This window comes from Triturus cristatus, chromosome 4_1, assembly GCF_964204655.1.
Source record: "Triturus cristatus chromosome 4_1, aTriCri1.1, whole genome shotgun sequence".
In the NCBI taxonomy this organism is placed as follows: domain Eukaryota; kingdom Metazoa; phylum Chordata; class Amphibia; order Caudata; family Salamandridae; genus Triturus; species Triturus cristatus.
The window spans coordinates 786,941,124-786,961,789 of NC_140585.1; the positions used below are offsets into that span (position 1 = coordinate 786,941,124).

The 20,666-nt window shown below is 43.8% G+C and overlaps 1 protein-coding gene across 2 annotated transcripts in view; it reads right to left on the bottom strand.

Annotated features, from left to right (window-relative positions):
* SCAF11 (SR-related CTD associated factor 11) overlaps window positions 1-20,666 on the bottom strand; it is a 968,921-nt gene that overhangs the window by 98,513 nt on the left and 849,742 nt on the right. Inside the window, exon 15 of one of the 2 annotated variants that reach the window (XM_085653363.1) lies at window positions 199-369. The exons of the other annotated variant lie outside the window; for it this stretch is intronic. Within the exon in view, the coding sequence (XP_085509489.1) occupies window positions 199-369 (171 nt within the window). The remainder of the gene's footprint in view (window positions 1-198; window positions 370-20,666) is intronic. 2 annotated transcript variants of the gene reach the window in all.

Here is a 20,666-nt window from a genome sequence, read left to right on the forward strand (position 1 = left end):
ATCAATTAGGTTGTATACTTGCAGGTTCAGTAGGCTTTATTTCACCAATTACATCCTAATGAGATCTGATTGAAAGCCATTAAATTGCTTCAAGAAAAGCTGGAATCTCTGACAAAGTGCACTCCCAGAAAGCTATTACATTATAGAGAATGTGACTGTTTCAATTCTGTAGATACTAGATTCTATTCCAATACTTGCCTTATTCCCTGCCAACGATTTAGCAGTATTTGAAGTTCTGTTGTGCATGGTTAACGGTGCCTGGTTAGAACTTGATCCAGCAACTGTTCCTGTATTGCCAACTGCTGCTGGTGTAGCAGGTAAAAGTAGTGTAAGCATGTTGTTACTCACAAGAGGAATACTGGGATTAACCTGTTAAAAGAATGAAACAATTCATTGGTATGCAATTAAACCTTTTGGAATAGTCAGACTAAAAGGGTTTCTAAATGTTTTATCTCTAAATTCTTGTGGTGCAGGGCCATGATTACTCAGAATTTTTTTAGAGCTCATTTGAATCATTGTCACCTTCCTAAAACTGTGTGGGACCTACGTAAGTAAGACACCCGGTGCTGCATCAGGGTTGAAGAATATAAAGCAGTCGTCCCTTGGGCACTTAAAAAGTGGTTGGCAATGTGATCCGAGAAGGCAGAGAGCACAAAGTCGCATCTACCTGTAACAGTACACCTCCGAACAGGGTGGGGTTGCGGTTCAAGGAGGGACTTAACATGGCGGAAAGCGCACAGAGAATTGAAGGAGGCCCAGAGGAAGAGGACGGCGTTCACTTCAGTGGGGAGGGGGCCGAAGTGGAGAGTCGGGATGGACACAGTGGGTACTATGAAGATGAGCTGCAGCAAGGCTAGGGATGCACATTGCTCTGTACCAAAATGTTAACCAGTGGCCAGTCTGGTGAAACAAGATTGCACATGATTTGTGGGACTTCTTGAGGGGACCTAGGAGGAAAGCGGAAAGCACAGCAACAGATTCATACAGCTCAAGAGATGCTGGTCTCTAGTGGACTTTTTAGTATCCTGATGCCTCTCCAATTGGACTGAGGGGAGTTGGGACTCATCCATACGATTAAGCCTTTGAGCATTTAAAACAATGTACAAAAGAACTTAATCTGGGCCTCATTTACCCAGGTGAATGATCCCTCTGCTGCTACACTGTTGAGGTTCAAAACACAAACACCAGAAAATAAAACCCTTTTATACTTCACTTACTTCTGTGCCATGCCCTTCTTCCACTTAGAACAGACCTTCTCTCACAGCAGGTAGGCCAGGTTCTGTATCTGAACCTTGACGTTCATGCCTGGAGATTGAGTAGGGCAACCTCGGCTCCTTCAATCTGCCAGTAGATGTGGTCTATATTATCCTGTCACTGCAAACCACAGGCATTTCCCGTGTGACTGCAGGACTGGTACATGGAAGTAGGCATCATGCAGGTTGAGTGACACCATCCAGTTGTCATATTTCAGAGCCAGTAACAAATGGGATAAGAACAGCATTTTGAACTTCTACTTGTAGAACAAGGATTTCAGAATACAAAGGTCCAGAATGGGACTGTGGTCCCCTATACTCCTTGAGAAAAAGGAAACAAGAGAAAAATCCATGCCCTATCTCCGCCGCTGCTGTTGACACCCTTTACACACACCTTTGATTAACAGTGAGAGAACCTCTTGTTGCAAAATGTGCCTGATCCTTGGGTATGGCTGAGAGGGAGAAAGGATAGTGGGGGTAAGAAGGGTTGGGACTCCTGAAAAAGAAGAGCATAGTACATGTGATGTGTATAATTGATAGGACCCAGCAGTCAGAGGTGATTGATTGCCATTTCTAGAACTGGAAGGATCTCATACCCCCCACAAAACACACGTTGCCTTAAGGGTTCATTAATGTGCTTTAGCTCCCCTGCCAGGGAGGAGATGCAAAAAAGACTGCTATTGGTCTCTGTGGCCCTTTGAAGTACCACACCATCTGTACTGCTGAAACTCACTGGGGAGCTGAATAGGTTGATGCCTTCAAAAGAGCATGCCCAAAGAATAGCACAGAAATTTGCACTACTGTTGAAGTCCTGGTCCTGCCGGGAAGTCCAGTACCAAAGACCTGGTAATAGCATATCCCAGTTTAAAGCACCCCAGAGCAGATTTGGCCTTATTGCCAAAGAGACAGGAGCCATCAAGGGAGATATCAATTAAAGAAGACCGAACTGCTTGTAAAAAGCCAGTACAGCGCATCCTGGCATGGCAGCAGATGGCGTGTGAAAGAATCAAAGATTGGGCAGCCACAATTACGGAGTCCAGAGCGGAGTTATTTGCTTTGCCAAATCTTGTCCGTCATGCACCCTGGGCAACGTGATGATGGAAATACTCTGGGAGATAAGGAACAACAAGTGAAGCTATCTCCCACAAAGCATGAGAGTACCATGCCTAAAGGGCAAGTTGCAATTGTTGAACAGCGAACTTTCTTTTGGGCTCCCTAACCGTTGGGGAAAGAGGAAAAGAATCAGAATTTAGTTTAGAAAACAAAGATACCTGTATCACAGGGATCTCAGGAGACAGGTGAGATGGAAAGAATTTGAGATCCCCAGGAGCAAGGCGATGACGTTGCCACCCTAGCAGATGCTGGCTTGTTCAAAGACACTAAAAGTGGGACCATCTGTGTTCTTTAAAGGCAGCAAAGATTCAGTGGCAGAGACAGCCAGTACAGCCTCTTCTGGCTCCGGTTGTGTGGTTGGAACCAGATTAAGCACTGGCGTAATACTAACTCTGACTCGGACCCAGACAGGAGCATAGCCCCTGCAGACAGATTATGTAATTTGGACATACATATTGACGGTGAGATTCTGCCCACCGTTGGAGTAATATTTTTTGAAAATATTACATTATAATATGATAGCAGAGGTTGATTGGCCCCCGCAGTTTGTCCCCAATATCCCCGCAAGGTGAGTATCTCATACTTCCCTCATTCTCTGTGCTTGTCCCTGAAGTCCAACAGCCTATGCAGCGGAATGGTCTCTTGCACTAGCCCCAGCTATTTATCACAATCATTTCGGCTGGGATACGGACTCCCATTATTATGTAATATTCATATTGCCCAGCCGCACAAGTGCAACCACAATACCCAATACAATGAGATGCTAAAGATAGAGAAATACTATCCCAGTTAGAGTATGAGAGAGTAACGAACTTGGTTTCTCTCAAATAAATAATCCTATTTTTCCTGTTCTGAAACCGATCATTCAGATCACAGTCCTAGACTACAGACATTTGGGCATTCGTACACGCACATTTGCAACACAAAATACACACAGTACAGCACTTCTAAATAATATAGTCTGTAAACAAAATTTAAAACCTTGGAAATTTCCAACGCTTTTTTCTGCCAAAATATAGCGACTGAAACCAGAGTTTCGATAGCCTTCTCAGCACTTGGGTTTCAGTGTCGCTTTTCACAAGCCCCTATGGGGTAGAAGAACAGTCCTCGTCTATTTGCTGCCCGCATAGTGTCAATTCTGCATGTTTGTTCTACTAGACAATATCTACTTCATGGATGATGCGTTAGAAAACATGTTTGGCCAGAGTGGATAACATAATACTGGGATTCACAGACTTTGGCTACAAGTTCAACTTTAAGAAATCCAATACAGCATTTCTAAGTGTCCTATTTTTGGGATATGAACTTACACATGAAGGCAAAAGGCTAGCACTGCACTTCCTAGAGAAGTATACTCCGCTGCATACTCCAAACACTCTACGGAAAATGCAATTCTTGCTAGGATTCCTTAATTTTGGCAGAAGCTACATACCTGATTATGCACAGCCATTAATGTATGAATTGATTCACCTTCATTTTTCCACTTCACACAGGACACCAGAACACACAGACTTACTCAGATCCTTACAGTCTGATTTGGTTGCAACATAACACTTACATACACGTGTCAACACAAAAATCCTGGTCACCCGTGTAACTGTGGGTGCCATTGGCTTTACCAATGTCACCTTTAACGAAGGTGAGAGAGTGCAGATTGCATATAAATTGGATTTATATCCCAGTGCAGAAAAGCATTTTGCATTTACTGAGAAAATACGGACCACGGTGCAGATGGGCATTCTTAAAGAGCAGCCACTTACATAGGGAAAACGTATCATTGCCATCACCCCGGTCCCAGCCTTAGAGGCTGTCACAAAAGGGATTGTTCCCAACGCTAAAGTCCTCCATCCTAGAGGGATACAGTGGGCAGTATCCTTGGAAGCTGGTGATGCAGACTTTGTCTTTGACCTGTCTTTACAGACAGAAACATGTCTTCAATATGAGCATTTTTATTCCACATCCAGTAATAGTTTACTTGTTGATCAGTACTAATACATTGTTTATACTGTGGGTTCAGCCCAACTTGCTACAGGTACTAAGGACCAATATTCAGCGGCATGCGCCACTCTTCTTGGTGTGATGTTGGATGAAACATTTCAAATACAAAAAACAAACGACAGTCCTTAGGGGATTGGACTGCACAGTTGGCTGAGCTGAAGGCTTTTTTACTTGCACTGGAACATACAGATCCAGAATTCCCCACACTATTAGTGTGTGATTCATATTACTGCGTCTTTTTAAGACAATTTGCACTATTGGTGCCAAAATGGATTCAAAGACTGTAAAGACAACACAATAAAGCAAATTGCTTTGGGTTAAAGTGGCAGATCTTCAAGATAGGCTGCCACTGACTCACGTCATTCATATATTGAGTTATTAGTGTGTGGGACCATACATTTAAAGAAATTTTTTGGCTGATGAAGCTGCCAAATCTGCAGTTGTGACTGCAACAGTTGCTGCGATTACTCACTCTAAAACGAGAGTATACCATGATATACTGCCCGCTGTTAATGCTACACGCAATAACACCTTACCTTAAGGTTTTCCAACTATATATACACATCACTTACGTCAACAAAGCATTCCCAATGTAACAATTCCAGGGGTTGGCGATCGCTTGATTCCCAACCAAGATTGCATGCTAGCCTTAGTGATGGGGCACATGAAGGTGTTGCTTCTGCACATGCATGTGTGTCAGTCACAATTTCATTGCTACAGCAGTGTTTTTGGTAGCATGGTTTACACAAAAGTCCAAGAATTATGTCCTTTGTTGTGACATTTGTCACCAAATTAAAGCTTCCACTGTAGCTCGTCCACCGCAGACACACCTGTTGATTTCCAACAAGCCTTTCGGCAGCATTTACTTGGATCATTGTGGTCCTCTTTAATGCTTTGCAAATATATGCTGTTCTGTCAAGGTTTTTTTTTTTTAGATCTTTGTGCATCCGTGGCAAGAGCGCCTGCACCGTCAGCCCTTGTTCTACCTGTTCATTTGCTACATCTGCTGCAGGAGTTTCCAGATCATCAGTTCTTTGTTCTGCAGTTGGGAGGTCATCCATGAACAAAACTGTTTAGCTTTAATGTTCACAAAGAGCTTTCACAGATCATCTGTGTAATTGTGGCATTTGAGTCAGCCATTTGTTTTCGTCTTTCATTGATGTGAAAGGATTTTGTTCTATTTTTTCCCTCCGAGTTTTTCAGAATGTCTGATGTTGGCGGTGTGATTTTTTTCTTACATCATATTGCCATTTTGAGGGATGCAGTTAGACTTCACTCACTTCCCACGAGGCTGGGCAAAAGTAAGACATTCATTCAAGACCAGTCAGCCATTAAACTTAGGGACAGATGTACGATGGTGAGGGATTGAAACAAATTACCAAGGGTCCAAGTCCTCAAGGAGCAAAATGGGAGTAAATAGCAGACATATCGGTTGCAAGCGAAACACTCAATTTGCAATGGTCCTCTGGAAACCTTGGGCCATATGTTGAAGATACAATTGCAGAATGCTCCCTGTTGCCAGAGGAAATTAAGAACACTTTGCAGTTTTAGAGGAGTTAGCTAGGTAACCGGAATACGAACCAAATTCCTCTAAAAGGGCTTCCGCCCTTGGTATTACCTCCACCGGGTTGTTGGTATATAATAGCAGATCATCTGCATATAGAGCTAATGTACTGCTATATTGATGGGAGCTAAAAGGGGAGATTAGTTCATCCAATCTTAATGCTTGAGCAAGGGGCTCTATATATAGATCGAACGGCAAGGGCGAGATGGGACAGCCCTGCCTTGTTCCCCTGAATATGCTAAAACTTGATGTTAACATACCATTTAACAGAATTACTGCAGAAGCTCCCTGGTAACAACTGATTATGCTCTGATAAAAATAGGCCTGAAGCCCATTATCTTTAGTACTTCCCAAAGGTAAACCCAGCAAACCCTGTTGAAAGCCTTGGCTGCATCAAATGCCGCCACAGCCAAGGGTCTCGACCAGGCCACTGCCAGGTCTCTACTGCCAATTAATTGGAGCGTCTGCTCCTGAATATACCTCCCTGGGATGAAGCCCTTTTGATCCGTATTGATCAACTGCGGTACTAACTTGACCAATCTCCCTGCCAAAACGCTTATGAAGATCTTATAATCAGCATTTAGCAGGGAGATTGGTATATACGAATCTGCTTTAAGAGGGTCTTTCCCTGGCTTCAAAAAGAGTACGATCGTAGCCTCCTTCCAGGACTTGGGAACTTTGCCCTCCGGACTGTAGATATAGTTAAATAATTCACACAGTCTTGGGACTAGCTCATCCTGCAGGAGTTTGTAAACCTCACTAGGAAGCGCATCAGTTTCAGCAGCTTTATTCTTCTTGGTGTTATTTATATATAGTCTTATCTCGCTCTCTGTTATAGGAGCATCAAGATATCTCGGCTGCCCTCTGTTAATTCAGGTAAATCTTTATACCGCAAACCATTTTTGGATATTTTCTGAACTAGGTGTGATCTCCTCTTTATACGGTTCTGAAAACAAGGAGTTTGCATGTCCTCTAATTTGCAAGAAGTAGCTCCACTCTCATCTATTATTAATTCATTAATATTATTTTTAACTTTATCTACTCTTGCCTTCCAGGCTAAAAGGGCTCCCGTCTTTTCGCCATATTCATAATTTTTTATGTTGTGGGATGCACACTGGGCCTTCACCTTTTGATCTAATGTGCCCCTATATTCCTGACGAAGACGATCCAAATTGCTAAGAACTTGGGTCAGTCTTTCAGGGTGCTCCTGAGAGCATCTTGTCCTTTCATCTTCTAACTTAATAATCTCTCCTTCCAAGTTATGGAGTTCTTGGGCCTCCTCCCTATTTTTTAGAACAGATCAGATTATGTAGCTGGCCTCGCGTATGAGCTTTGAAGGCGTCCCAGACATATTCTAAAGATGTTGATCCTATATTAACGGAGAAATAATCTAAGGTAGACGATTTAAGTGTCCTGATTATTTCCGCATTTGACAACATTGCCCTTTTCAACGTCCATCTGGGCCTCAGGCTATACCTCCTCCCAAGATGAATAAAAGAGATAGGGGCATGATCTGATAAGAGGCTAGGTAGAATAGAAATATCAGGTAGGTTTTCTAAACTCAACCCATCAGCCAAAACATAGTCAATTCTAGATGAATGACCATGTTTTTTGCTGAAAAAGGTGAAACCCAATTTATCTCCCATCTTAGCCCTCCAAACGTCGGCAAGCCCTAGGTCATGGATCATATTAGTCATTGCCCGACGGGTACGTGGGGCGCCCGACATAATGGCTCTGATTTGATCTATCCCGTAAAGGGTCGAAAAGGACGTTGAAATCGCCACTAATTATTATTGGAGAAGTGGCTTCTATTAATTTAGACTGCATTTTACAAATATGTCAGATCATCAACATTAGAGCCATAAAATGAGGCTACAGTTAGCTCGATCCCTCTGATCTCCAACTGTGCAATGAACCATCTCCCCGTCTGGTCTGTTGATGTTGATTTAATGTTACCTCTAGCTCCTGATTTAATTAAAATAGCCACCCCTTTATTATGCGCTACCTGTTCAGAGGAACAGAAATATTCTACCCAATGATATTTAGCAAAGACGGCCCGGCATTCTGAATGGCTTAAATGTGTTTCCTGTAGGAGACAGACTTGAGCAGATGATTGTTCAAGGTATTTCAAGACCAATCTTTGTCTACGTGGACATCTCAACCCATTGATATTCCATGAGATAAATTTTATTTCGCTGCTCATTAGGGCTTCTACGTCCACCTGATATCAAAACTTTACACAGACGTTTTAATAGTGATAATAAGATTGAGGATATTTGTTTGATTTTCTCCCACTGCAGCCCCACCTGTGCCCCCCCCCCACCCCTCTCCCAGCCTGCCCTTGTGACCCTTCAACCCCCACACACCCCTGGAGAGCTCCCCCTTCCCTGGGCATGAGCCCTTATGGTCTTAGTCCCCTGGACGTGACATTTAGAAAATGTTATTTTATGTGTTAGGCCAGCCTTAACCCCCCCCCCCCGGAAGCCCATCTTATCATTAAATACCCCCCCCCCCCTCCCAAAACCTACACCCCACTCCCATTCCTTATTTGGCAATAAGGACATCTAGATCCTCAATTTGGCTTAAGTTGTGCATATGGTTGCTCCACATGATACACAAAGATGCTGGAAATCTCAGTTGTGTCTTAGCCCCCAATGAGTTTAAGATTACCATTTTTTTACTAATCTCCCATTGTTTTGTTGCTGTAATATGAAAGATATCCGATCTGCTGGTAAAAGAAAAGGGATTGGAAGAGAAATTGCTTTTTATCAGACCTTCTTTCAGAGCCAAGGATAAAATCTTTTCCTTTATAGTATACGTAAGAAAATTTACTAAGATTTTCCTTGGTTTCTGTTTTGCAGGATTCCTCTTAAACGGATCTCGATGGACCTGTTGGATATCATAAGCCGGATCTAACTCCGGACAATCCTTGAGAATTGTATCTTTTAAAAGAGAAATCACGAAGCTTTTGATATCTGCTCCTTCCAAATCTTCAGGGACATTTATCAGTCTAAAATTGTTTTTTCTTGCATTATTCTCAAGACGCTCTACATCATCTTCTTCGGGAAACATGGCGGCCGGAAGCTAACGGTCGCGGCTGAGCTCCCCTTGACACACGCCGTTAGACTCTTCGCGGATTTCGGCGAGGCTCGCTATGTCCAGATTCAGCGGATTTAGCTGATGATTTGCCTAATTTAAGTATTGGTGGGGGTCCCTCTACCCTCCGCCCTCTGCCTCCTACCCACATTCGGAGTTTTGTTTGTATTAGTCTCACCCCCCACCCCCCCCAAAAGCGGGGGTTCCTATTGCCTCTAAGCCTTTCATACCTTGGATGGTGTTCGATGTTCCGGGTGGTGTGGAGCCATCGGAGCTCTCGCTGTTGCGGTTCGTTGGTGCGGCGCGAGAGTGGGGGCGACGCATCTCGGGACTTCAGTTCCGGGTCTCCCCCGACAGAGTCAGAACCTGCGACTTCAGTCTCGGAGAGTGGAGGAGCGGGAGAGGACGGGTGAACTGGGAGAACCGAGGTGAGATAGGAGAGTGTTTATCCCTCCTCCCTGGGATTAAAACTTTGGAACCTAGCCTCCCGGAACTCGTGGATGAAAATATTGTTTGGACTTCTCTGGAGACAGGGACCAGGACATACGTTGGCCGGGTTGCCCCAGAAGAATTGACTGGAGTCACCCCTTCAAGGGCAGGGTTTCAAGAGTGTATGGATAACAGGGGATGTAGTCTCCCCTGTAATGCTTCTCGTAGCGCTTCTATTCAGCAGGGCTTTAAGTCTACAATGCAAATCTGGTTCCCTCCTGGACCCCTGGCCGGCAAAACATTATAAATCCTTAGCCCCCCTGCTCAATCCCATCTTAAATGAAATTTGGAACGACTGCCTCCAGACAGGAATCTATCCCGACTCCTGGAAGCACGCCAGATTGGTTCCCATACTCAAAAAAGCAAATGCAGACCCCACCGAACCTGCTAACTACCGTCCCATCTCCCTGCACCAGCTAAAGTGCTTGAGAAACTCGTACAGCGGCAACTGGCTAGCTTCTTGGAAACCAATGGTGCCTTCCACAACTCACAGCACGGATTTAGGCCCGGATATAGCACCGAGTCCGCCCTCATTGAGATGGCTGACGCCATCAGATGGAAGTTGGACGAGGGATCTAGAGTGGTGTTGGTGTTGCTCGACTTGTCGGCAGCATTCGGCACAGTCTCCCACCCCGTCCTCCTTGACCGTCTGCAGGCAAAAGGCATACAAGGCAAGGCCTTGGAATGGTTTGCCTCCTTTCTGTCCAATCGGACACAGGCAGTATTCACACCCCCATTTACATGGGACTGTCGCCCTCTCAGGTGGGGAGTCCCTCAGGGCTCCTCACTGAGCCCCCTCCTGTTCAATGTTTATTTTTCCCCTCTGGCCGAGATCATCGCTCAATCCGGAATCAAGGCCACTTCTTACGCTGATGATATACAGCTACTGTTTTCATTCGACTCCCCTTCCCAATCTACCTTTGGCCCGTTGAAAAACTGCCTCCGCAACATCGCAAGCTGGATGGATAACAATTCCCTCCGGCTTAACGCCGGCAAAACCGAGGTTATATTTTTCCATCAGCCCTCGCCTCTGGACCCCAACCTGTGGTGGCCTCTTGAACTGAGTACACCCCCTTCACCTAAAGACTCAGTTAAAAATCTCGGGGTAATCTGGGATACCAATCTCTTTCCAAAAACAAATCCAGACGGTATCCGCGGCCTGTTTCTCTAAGATGAGGATGATGAAAAAGTTCATCAATTTCCTCCCCAGCCAGACTAGGAAAACTATCGTGCAGGCTCTAATCACCTCCCATCTGGATTACGCCAATGGACTGTACCTTGGTCTCTCCTTGGGCCTCCAGCGTCGCCTCCAGACAGTCCAGAATGCGGCTGTTCGCCTGATCTGTGGTCTCCCCCTTCGTGAACGCATCACTCCCCATCGACATAGGCTGCACTGGCTCCCGGTTCATAAAAGGGCGGAATTCAAGGCACTTACCCTAGCTCATCGGGCTATCAAGGGAAAGGGTTCCGCATACTTATCCTCCTGCCTTCGTCCATACAGCAATACCAGACTTCTCCGCTCGAGCTCTAAACATCTCCTTTCCACCCCCAGAGTCAAAAAAGTTCGTTCTGGGGGAAAAACATTCCAAGTCTGTGCCTCCTCCCACTGGAACAAGCTACCCTTGTCCATCCGGACCATCCAGGAGGAACTCCCCTTCCGGAGAGCTCTAAAAAACTTTCTCTTTTGTTGATACCAATTGAGTCAGACACAGCATCAGCTCTCACAGAAGCGCCGGGACACCCCGTTGGGATATCTGTGCGCTATACAAGATTCCCTAAATAAATAAATAAATAAATACAATCTGTAGGTACAGTCTACGGAATAGGGCAGTAAAGCTGGATATAGAAACTGACTCTGCTGATTCTGTTAGTGTCGCCCCCCCCCAGCTCTTGAAGTCAGGGTCTCTGCCAGGCAGGACAAGAAAAAAGTGATCACTGAGGATATTTCCCCAGAGGATGGACGAGGGAGAGGGAGGGCAAAGAAAGCCCCGCTGTCCAAGGTTAGAGTGACTCCATCTTTAAAATCATTCTATAAAGTATTATCTACCCCACTGGACAGGGGGTTAAATAAAAAAATCACCATGGCATCCTCCAGTAAACAGACTGCCCACTCCATGAACGGACCACAACGCGAATATATCTCGCTGAAGAACACCAGTGACGGGAACCTCTTCTAGACCTTCACTCTTAAGCCTGACAGTAAGTAACCGGCTATACAGAGTCTCTCCTCCTAATAGCACCACTGACTTTTGCGGCTTTTTTATGTCTCGTAACTCTCTTTACAGGCTTAACCCGGTTTGCTTAAACGAGACTGCTCTCGTTATACGACAGGAGAGCAAACATCCCTTTTTCCTAAATCACCTGCCTTTCTAAACCCTTTTGATCAAGCTCATGGAATTATTGAGTATAAGTAACTAATCACGACATCGCGATCATTGTAATTACTAATGTATAGCAATATGACTAACTTTCAATTGCCTGTTGGCTCTTCAACTGATTGGTTTCCTTTTTCGCTTCTCTCTTTTTTCTTTCCTATCCGCTGTGTCTTTTTTCTTTCATCTTACTACCATGCATATATATTACTCCTTTTTCCCTTCTCTGGTTTTTCTTCCTTTCTTTTCTATTTCGGTTACTTTTTCTTCACTGTGCAGAGGCTGGATCACCTGTATTGTACAGTATCCTTGGGAAATGTGAGATTAAGCATACGCAATATTTTTTGTGCCAAAAACGAAGCCTTGAGAAAGCCCTGGCCAAAACCGTGCCAAAGGGGCGAAACACGTGTTGGCTGTCCATCTTTGTTATGAATAAATAATACTCTGGATTTACCAATTTATTGGATGCTTCTTATCTTAGAGGGAGTGAAACTGACTCACAACCATAAGTATTTACCAATTTTTTAAGGCCATAGAGGTCCAGTGCCTTGAGTCTTTCTCCCGAGAAAACAATAACTATTCCATCAAACTGAGCAATACCTTCCAGGATTTGGGATCCCTGGGCCTCAGAACTCGAACAGTTGCCCACTCCATGAACACCTCTTTACCCCAAGAGAAAGTCTCGCCCTTGATCCTGTCTGAGGGAGAGAAAGAAGTGCTTATTGCGGGCGAGCGACAGGTGGCCATCCATCCCTCGGTTAGTTTATTGAATAGATACTCGGCCCTAGAAACTCAAGGTAATCAAGGTAATTGTGAAAAACAAGAGGACCGGCCAGGAACTTCTAAAGCAACAGCGAAGTCGGACTTAGTAATAGCACCACTGCTGTTAGCTGCTGATTTGCCTCATCCACCGGAATTATCCAGTATAGGTCCCTCTATTAACGAGGGGGTAGGGGCATTATCCGATATATTACTGGCTTTGAAGGAGGATATTGGCAGAAGATTCTCCATTTCTGAAACCAACCAAGCCGTAATTAAATCTTCATGTGAGGTATTAGCGCAAAAAATTGAAGAGGTTTCTCAGAGAACTGACGTTTTGGAATTAGAAATCCCTAAAATGAAGGAAGCATTACATAGCTCCACATTGGAGATGGATAAATTAGCCCATCAAAATAGGGATTTAAAAGACCATATAGAACGTCTTGAAAACCATCCTAGGAAAAATAACTTAAAAATTCTGAATGTCCCGGAGGATATGGAGGGTGGCGACATAAAAGACTTTGTGATCTCTCTCCTAAAGGGAACAATTCTTAAAGATGCCCCAGATCTTGACCTGTCTCAGGATATACAGCGAGTGCACCGGGCCCGTATAGGAGGAATCTTACAAGGTCAAAACCAAGGAAAATTCTGGTTAATTTCCTTACATATACGTTAAAAGAGAAAATTCTATCCCTAGCGTTGAAAGCAGGTCTGGTTAATTGCAATTCGTATTCTAGCCCATTTTCCTTTTCCATCAGGTCCGACATATCCCATATTACGGCTACGAGACAATGGGAGTTGGGTAAAAGAATGACAATTTTAAACTCACTTGGGGTCAAGGTTCAATTAAGGTTCCCGGCCCTTCTCCGAACTATGTGGAACAATCACATGTATAATTTACGTCAGATTGAGGAAGTGGATGACCTCATTGGAAAAATAAGGAGTGAAAGCGGGAAATGACAAGAGGGTGGAGTCCCTATGTAACAATTATTAATATTATTAATTTAGTCTCGCTGGGTTTCCTAGAGGGGTCTGGGTTATCATTTGTCTAGTTTGTGTTTTTCTTTTTTTTTTTCTTTTGGCTGTGTCAGGGGGGCCTTGCCCACAGAGCTCATGCTCGGAGGAGTAGGGAGGGTTTATCGGGGTAGTCAGGCAGGGATGCAGGGCAGGGTTGAGGGTTGAGGGTGGACGAGGGAGCACGGGTGGGGGCGCATGGGGGGGGGGGAAATAAAAAAAAAAATATCCTCAATCTCAAAAAAAAAATAAAAAAAAATTAAGCTGTCCTTAGAATGTTCGAATAAAGTTATGGTAAGGGGTAATCATAATGAATAGTAAAATTAATTTTATCTCATGGAATGTTAATGGACTTAGATGCCCACGTAGGCGAAGATTGGTTATGAAATATCTTGAACAATCCACAGCTCAGGTCTGCCTCCTTCAAGAGACATTTGAGTTTCTTGGAATGCAGGACTATTTTCAGTAAATACCGTTGGGTTGAGCTATCTCGTTCATATGAACGAGTAGGTCATAATAAGGGGGTGGCAATTCTAATTAGAGCAGGGGCTAGAGGGAACATTAAATCAGTCTCTTCAGATCAGTCTGGTAGATAGATAGTCGCACAGATTGAAATAGGTGGGAAGGAGTTAACCATAGTATCATTTTATGGCCCAAATGTCGATGATCCGGCGTTTATTTATAAGATGCAGGCTAAATTAACAAACTACCACCCCAATAATTATTGGAGGTGATTTTAATGTCCTTCTTAGTCCCATTCGGGATAGATCTAATCATAGCCACCATGTTGGAACCCCACACATCCGTCGAGCAATGATTAATATGATTCACAATTTGGGGTTAGCCGATGTCTGGTGGGCAAAGCAGGGAGACAAAACAGGTTTTACTTTTTTCAGTAAAAAATATGGTCACTCTTCGAGAATTTACTATATTTTAACCGATAGGCATGCTTTGGAGAATGTTCTTGATATCTCCATTTTACCTACTATTCTCTCTGATCATGCCCCTATTTTTGTCTTATATGAAGGGGGAAGGCATATTCTCAGTTCTAGATGGACATTGAAAAGGGCAATGCTTTCTAATGCTGAGATAATTAAAGCTCTTAAAGCCTCTACAGTGGATTATTTTGCTTTAAATTTAGGTTCAACCTCTTTGGATTTTGTTTGGGATGCTTTTAAAGCAAACTTACGGGGTCGGCTTCATAGTTTGATTTGCTCAAAAAATAGGGAAGAGGTACTAGAATTCAAGAACTTGGAAAATGAGAAGTAAATTGGAGGACGAACGGGCAAATAACCCCCAGTTTTCTATTGAAAAACTGACAAGTTCATAAAGATCTTGAACATCTACGTCAGGATTATATAGGGGAAAACTGGAGATAAAGGTTAAGGCACAGTGGTCCGCTCACAATATACAACATTTTGAATATGGCGAAAAGGCGGGGGCTCTTTTAGCTTGGAAGGCAAGGGCAGACCGAGCTAAAAACAACATCAGTGAATTAGTTATTGACGAGAGTGGGGTGACCTCAGGTAAATGGGGGGGGACATGCAGAGGTGTCTGGTTTCCCTGTTTTCAGATTTATACAGAGAGGAGTCTACACCAAACCCAGAGAACATCCAAAAGTGGTTACAGCTCCAAAAATGACCTGTTTTAACTGAAGGCAGTCGAGTATTTCTTGATGCCCCTATAACAGAGTCTGAAATAAAACTATATATCAGCATAATTAAGAACAATAAAGCCGTGGGAACTGATGCCCTGCCGGGTGAAGTATATAAAATCCTTCAGGATGAACTAGCTCCAGGGCTGTGCGAACTATTTAATTCTATATATAGCCCTGAGGGTAGAGTCCCGAACTCCTGGAAGGAAGCTACGGTTGTTCTAGTTCTAAAACCAGGGAAAAATCCCCACAAAGCGGACTCATATAGGCCAATCTCCCTGCTTAATGCTGACTATAAGATCTTTATGAGCATAGTGGCGGGGAGATTGGTCAAGTTAGTTCCGTATTTGATAAATAAGGATCAAAAGGGCTTTATCCCAGGCAGATTCATCCAAGAGCAGACTTTACAGCTAATTGGTAGCATTGATCTAGCAGTGGCAAGGTCGGAGCCCTCGGCTGTCGCGGCATTCGACGCGGCTAAGGTCTTCGACCGTGTCTGTTGGATCTTTTTATGGGAACTTCTGAGAATGATGGGCTTTGGTTCAATCTTTATTCAGACTCTGATCAACTGTTATCAGGGTGCCTCTGCTGTAATCCTGTTAAATGGCTTGTTAACATCTAGCTTTATTATAACTAGGGGGACAAGGCAGGGCTGTCCCATCTCGCCCTTGCTATTTGACCTCTAGAGCCTCTTGCCCAAGCCATTAGATTAGAGGAATCAATTACTCCCTTTAGTGTCAATCTATATAGTAGCAAGTTAGCCCTTTATGCGGATGACTTGCTGCTATATACCAATAATCCCATTGAGGTACTCCCCAGAGTAGAAGCACTCTTGGAGGAATTTGGCGCATATTAAGGCTATCTCGCCAATTCCTCTAAAACAGAGGTAATGTGCTGGAATATCGACAATTGGGCTGGTATAATGAGCAAGGAATTTAGATACCTTGGGATTATCATAGTTAAAAACTTAGATGATATTCCGCAGATTAATCTGAAGGTGTCTAAAGAGATTGATCATCTTTTTTTAAGATGGAAGAACCTACCCTTAACAATATATGGAAGGGTCAATTTGGTAAAAATGGTAATCCTGCCAAAATTGACCTATCTTTTTAGTACTATTCCCCTTGGTTTTTCAAGAGGGATATAAGTAAAATCCAAGGCAAGATAGGTAGTTTCATCTGGTCTAATAAACCTGCAAGGCTCTCCTGGAAGAAGTTAAGACGTAAACTTCTGAAGGGAGGCCTTGCTCTTCCAGACTTGCTTTGGTATTCCTTTTCATTTCAGTTTAAAAACTTTCGGGCGTTGCTTACCATCACGGGGGACTCTAATTGGGGGATGATTTTGAAGGAAATGGCCATCTTTGAAGGTGGAGGAGAGGGTTTTCTTTATAAGTTTGGGGCTCCGAGGTTTTTTAAAAAAGGTCTGCCTGAAGGTATTAAAAACAGCCTTAATTGTGTGGTACAGGGTCAGGGGAAAGTGGGGGATTTGTTACTATTCGGAGTTTGCTCCCATTTGGGATTCCCCTGGCCTACCCGCTTGTCTGGAGGATAGCCTTGCGAAGCCTATTAAAAATGCTGTTATCTCGAACTGGTCTGATCTCATCTCCTCAGAGGGTGTCCATCCGTGGGAGGTGTTAAGGTCTCAGATAGGTAGCTCTTTCTCAAAGTTTAAATATCTTCAATTGGTCTCCTGGTTTACAGCAGACAGAGAACATATTGGCGGAAATTGGGAACTAGAGCTCCTATAAACTTATAAAAAAAAGAGGTTGGACTTTGGTATAAAAAGCTTCTGGAAGCAGATGTGGCTGATCTTCCTTCACAACATACGGTTTGGAATTTGTCAGCTCTGGACACCATCGCAGTTGATCTATATGAACCTTCGCTTCTAACATTATATACGTTTGTTAAACCAGCTTCATTGAAAAAGAACCATTTTTATGTTATTAACAGATTATACTACACCCCCATGAAAATAGCCAAGTTTGCCCCCCTTACATCTTCAAAATGCCCAAGATGCGAATTCGCCCCGGCTGATGATTTACATATATTTTTTTAATGTGGGAGGCTAAAGGACTTCTGGCAGAAAGTGGAATATGCCCTCAGCACTATCTTCAAAGTCAAGATTAATTTGAACTCTTCCGTAGTAATTTTCGGTATTAATAATGACTTGATGAATTGGATGTCAGCAACACAAAAAGGCTTGATTCTGTACTTAATTCTTATCGCCCGAAGAGAGATTTGTAAGCTGTGGAAGGATCCATTACCCCCACTCTACGAGAATTGGTTGAGAGCTTCATTCGGAATGGCCCAATTGGACCTAGGTCATTTGGATGATACTGGTCTCAACATCTGGTCACCGCTCTTAATATGGGGCAGAGATTTGAGACTGATCTAGTATCACCAGGTCCTATGATTACACCAAGCTTCACAGCTAATGCAGAAGCCTGGGGGAGTCTAGGTTCGAAGGATGGCTTACTGCTCGTCTTTGCAGGCGCTATATGGTGAGATGAGGACAAAAAACAAAAAAAAAAAAAAGACGCTCTACATCTTCTTTTAGTTCTCTATTTTGAAGGGCTAATTTATCCATTTCCATTGAAGATTAATGTTGTGTTTCCTTTATTTTAGGAATTTCAGATTCTAAAACATCTGTTCTCTGGGAAACTTCTTCTAGTTTCTGGGCTAATACCTCACAGGATGCTTGAATTGCTGCTTGATTAGATTCTGAAACGGAGAATCTTTTCCCTATATCCTCCTTTAGGGCCAGTAGGATATCCACTAATGACTCGATCCCAGGGCCAGCAGAGACTACGACTGGGGATGTTACAGGTGTAAAAGATGTTACATCTGCCTTCTCAGCTGCCGAGGTTAAGCCCAACCCATCCTCTTGGACCTCCAAAATCGAAAATCTGTTTGAGGTTCCCACAGAGGAGTGGCTAACCGAACGCTGCTCACCGGATACTTCAATTGTTTTAGTTGTTTCAGCCACCACTCCTGCAACTTTATTCGTTGATCTGGATGAGACAGGAGACTGCATACTGTTTTCAGACGGAAGGGAATTTAATAGAGAGGCAGGCTGTGAACTGTTAGATGCCAAGGAATTGCCTTTATTAGACCCCCTATTCGTAGGAGTAGACAATACCTTATAAAACGTCTTTAGGGAGGGTGTGATTTTCACTTTGGAGGAGAGGACTTTCTTCACCCTACCTCTCCATTTTCCACTTACTGGAGGGGCGGCCTCCGTAGTGGCTTTTCCCTTGCCCTGACTGCAGTGCTTAATTTGTAAAATAAGAAGTGCAGGTGCTGAAATGTTTTCGTAGGAGGCCACCACCCACTTTCCTTGCTCCACCCCCATCCTCCATTGGCTCCACCCACTTCCACTATTCGCTCCAATGATATGTACCCCATGATGTGGCCTAGTTAATGACTGATAGAGCAACTTAGGCTAAAAAGGCTAATAAGTCAAAGGCAAGACAGATTTTTGCGCAACGCACATCCTGAACTCATGTTTTTTGAAGGCGCTCTAAAAGTGAAAATGAACAAAAAGGCTATTCGCTCGTTGAAATAAAGTATTTGCCAATAATCACACCATTTGATCAAGCATGAAAGCCAGGATTGACCACTGATTCTCCACTTTCACACTCTGCAATTCACCGATTATAATCCTATTTAGATGTGTCATTCGTTATCGCATCACAGTTTAACACTTTGTCCTTAATCCCTGGGGCATAAGATGAGTGCTGGGGGGAGGAGCAGATTCCACATTTTTTTCGTTGCTGTTTTACATGGTGCAAACCCCGGCGTGGACAGACAGAGGAGCGAACACAAGACAGACACAGACTATGTTACACTTTTTTTCCAGGCACATCCAGATTTGCTGGAATTCAAAGGGTGCTGCTGAGCCCAGGTTTTGAACCTGCTTCCCTGTGTCTCTCCCTTGCCTTTGCCTCCCGTGCAAGCACCTCAGACTTTAAGCAGCTCACTCACCTCCATTACAACTACACACACACACACACAACAATAAGCAGCAAGGGCCAAGCAATGACAATGGTCTCTATATTTGCCTAAGATCACAACATTTGGTTTAGCAGGAACGCTGGGATTCATCCCCAGAATAAGTCCCTTTTTTAGCACTGTGCAATTCAGTCATAATGATTAGATGGGCATACCTTGCTGACTTCAAGGGTTAGCGCTATGTCCTTAATTCATGTGGGATGCAATTTGACATTTAAAAGTGTTTGAGGGGTGCCATGTTGGAAATCATGAATTGATGAGCTGATGACCTCTATTTATAAATATTTAGTGCCAGTAGAGATTTCTTGCTTTAAATATGCTACTTACCAGTATGCATCTGTTCTTGGCATGTAGGGCTGCTGACATTCATATCTGTGCATAGATCGCCGCCTAGTGTTGGGTCCTGATGATTGCACATTGTTGTCCTGGAAGAGTCTTCGAAGTATCACGAGATAGGTGGCTCCTCCCCTGGACTACAGTGCGCATGGGCATCCTCTCCATCCTTAGATTGTTTTTCGCCATTGTGGCAGTGATGGAGTAGATACAGTAAGTGATGACCATGCTATACAGTAATTCTGAGTGCTGCAGCCACTACAGGCGCCGGGGAGGAGGGTGGGCGATATGAATGTCAGCAGCCCTACATGCCAAGAACAGATGCATATTGGTAAGTAGCATATTCAGTTCGAGTCATGTGGGCTGCTGAATTCATATCTGTGCATAGATTATATAGCAGTCCCTCCATTAGCGGCGGCTGCCCGCGCCAGCTGCAGCAGTCTGAAAAAGAGTTTTGAGAACAGCCTCTCCTACAGCTGCCTGCTGTTTTGAGTGTACATCTACACAGTAGTGTTTGGTAAATGTATGTATAGTGGACCATGTGGCTGCTCTACATATTTCCTGTAAAGGAATGTTTCCTAGGAAAGCCATGGACGCCCCTAACTTTCGTGTTGAGTGGGCTCGTGGGGGAATCGTTAATGTGCGTTTAGCTTTTTGATAGCAAATTTGAATACATTTAACGATCCATCTGGCTATCCCTGCTTTGGAAATGGCGTTGCCCTTGTGTTGTGGAGAAAAGGCAATGAAAAGTTGTTTTGTTTTCCTAAAATCCTTTGTTCTGTCTATATAGTACATGAGGGCCCTCTTTACATCTAGTGTATGGAGCATTCTCTCTGCGACATTTTGTGGACTTGGAAAGAAAACAGGCAGTTCAATAGTCTGATTTATGTGGAACTGCGATATCACTTTAGGCATGAATTTGGGGTTGGTACGTAGTACAACTCTGTTTGCGTGAATCTGTATGAATGGCTCTTGAATGGTTAGTGCCTGGAGTTCACTAACTCTTCTTAA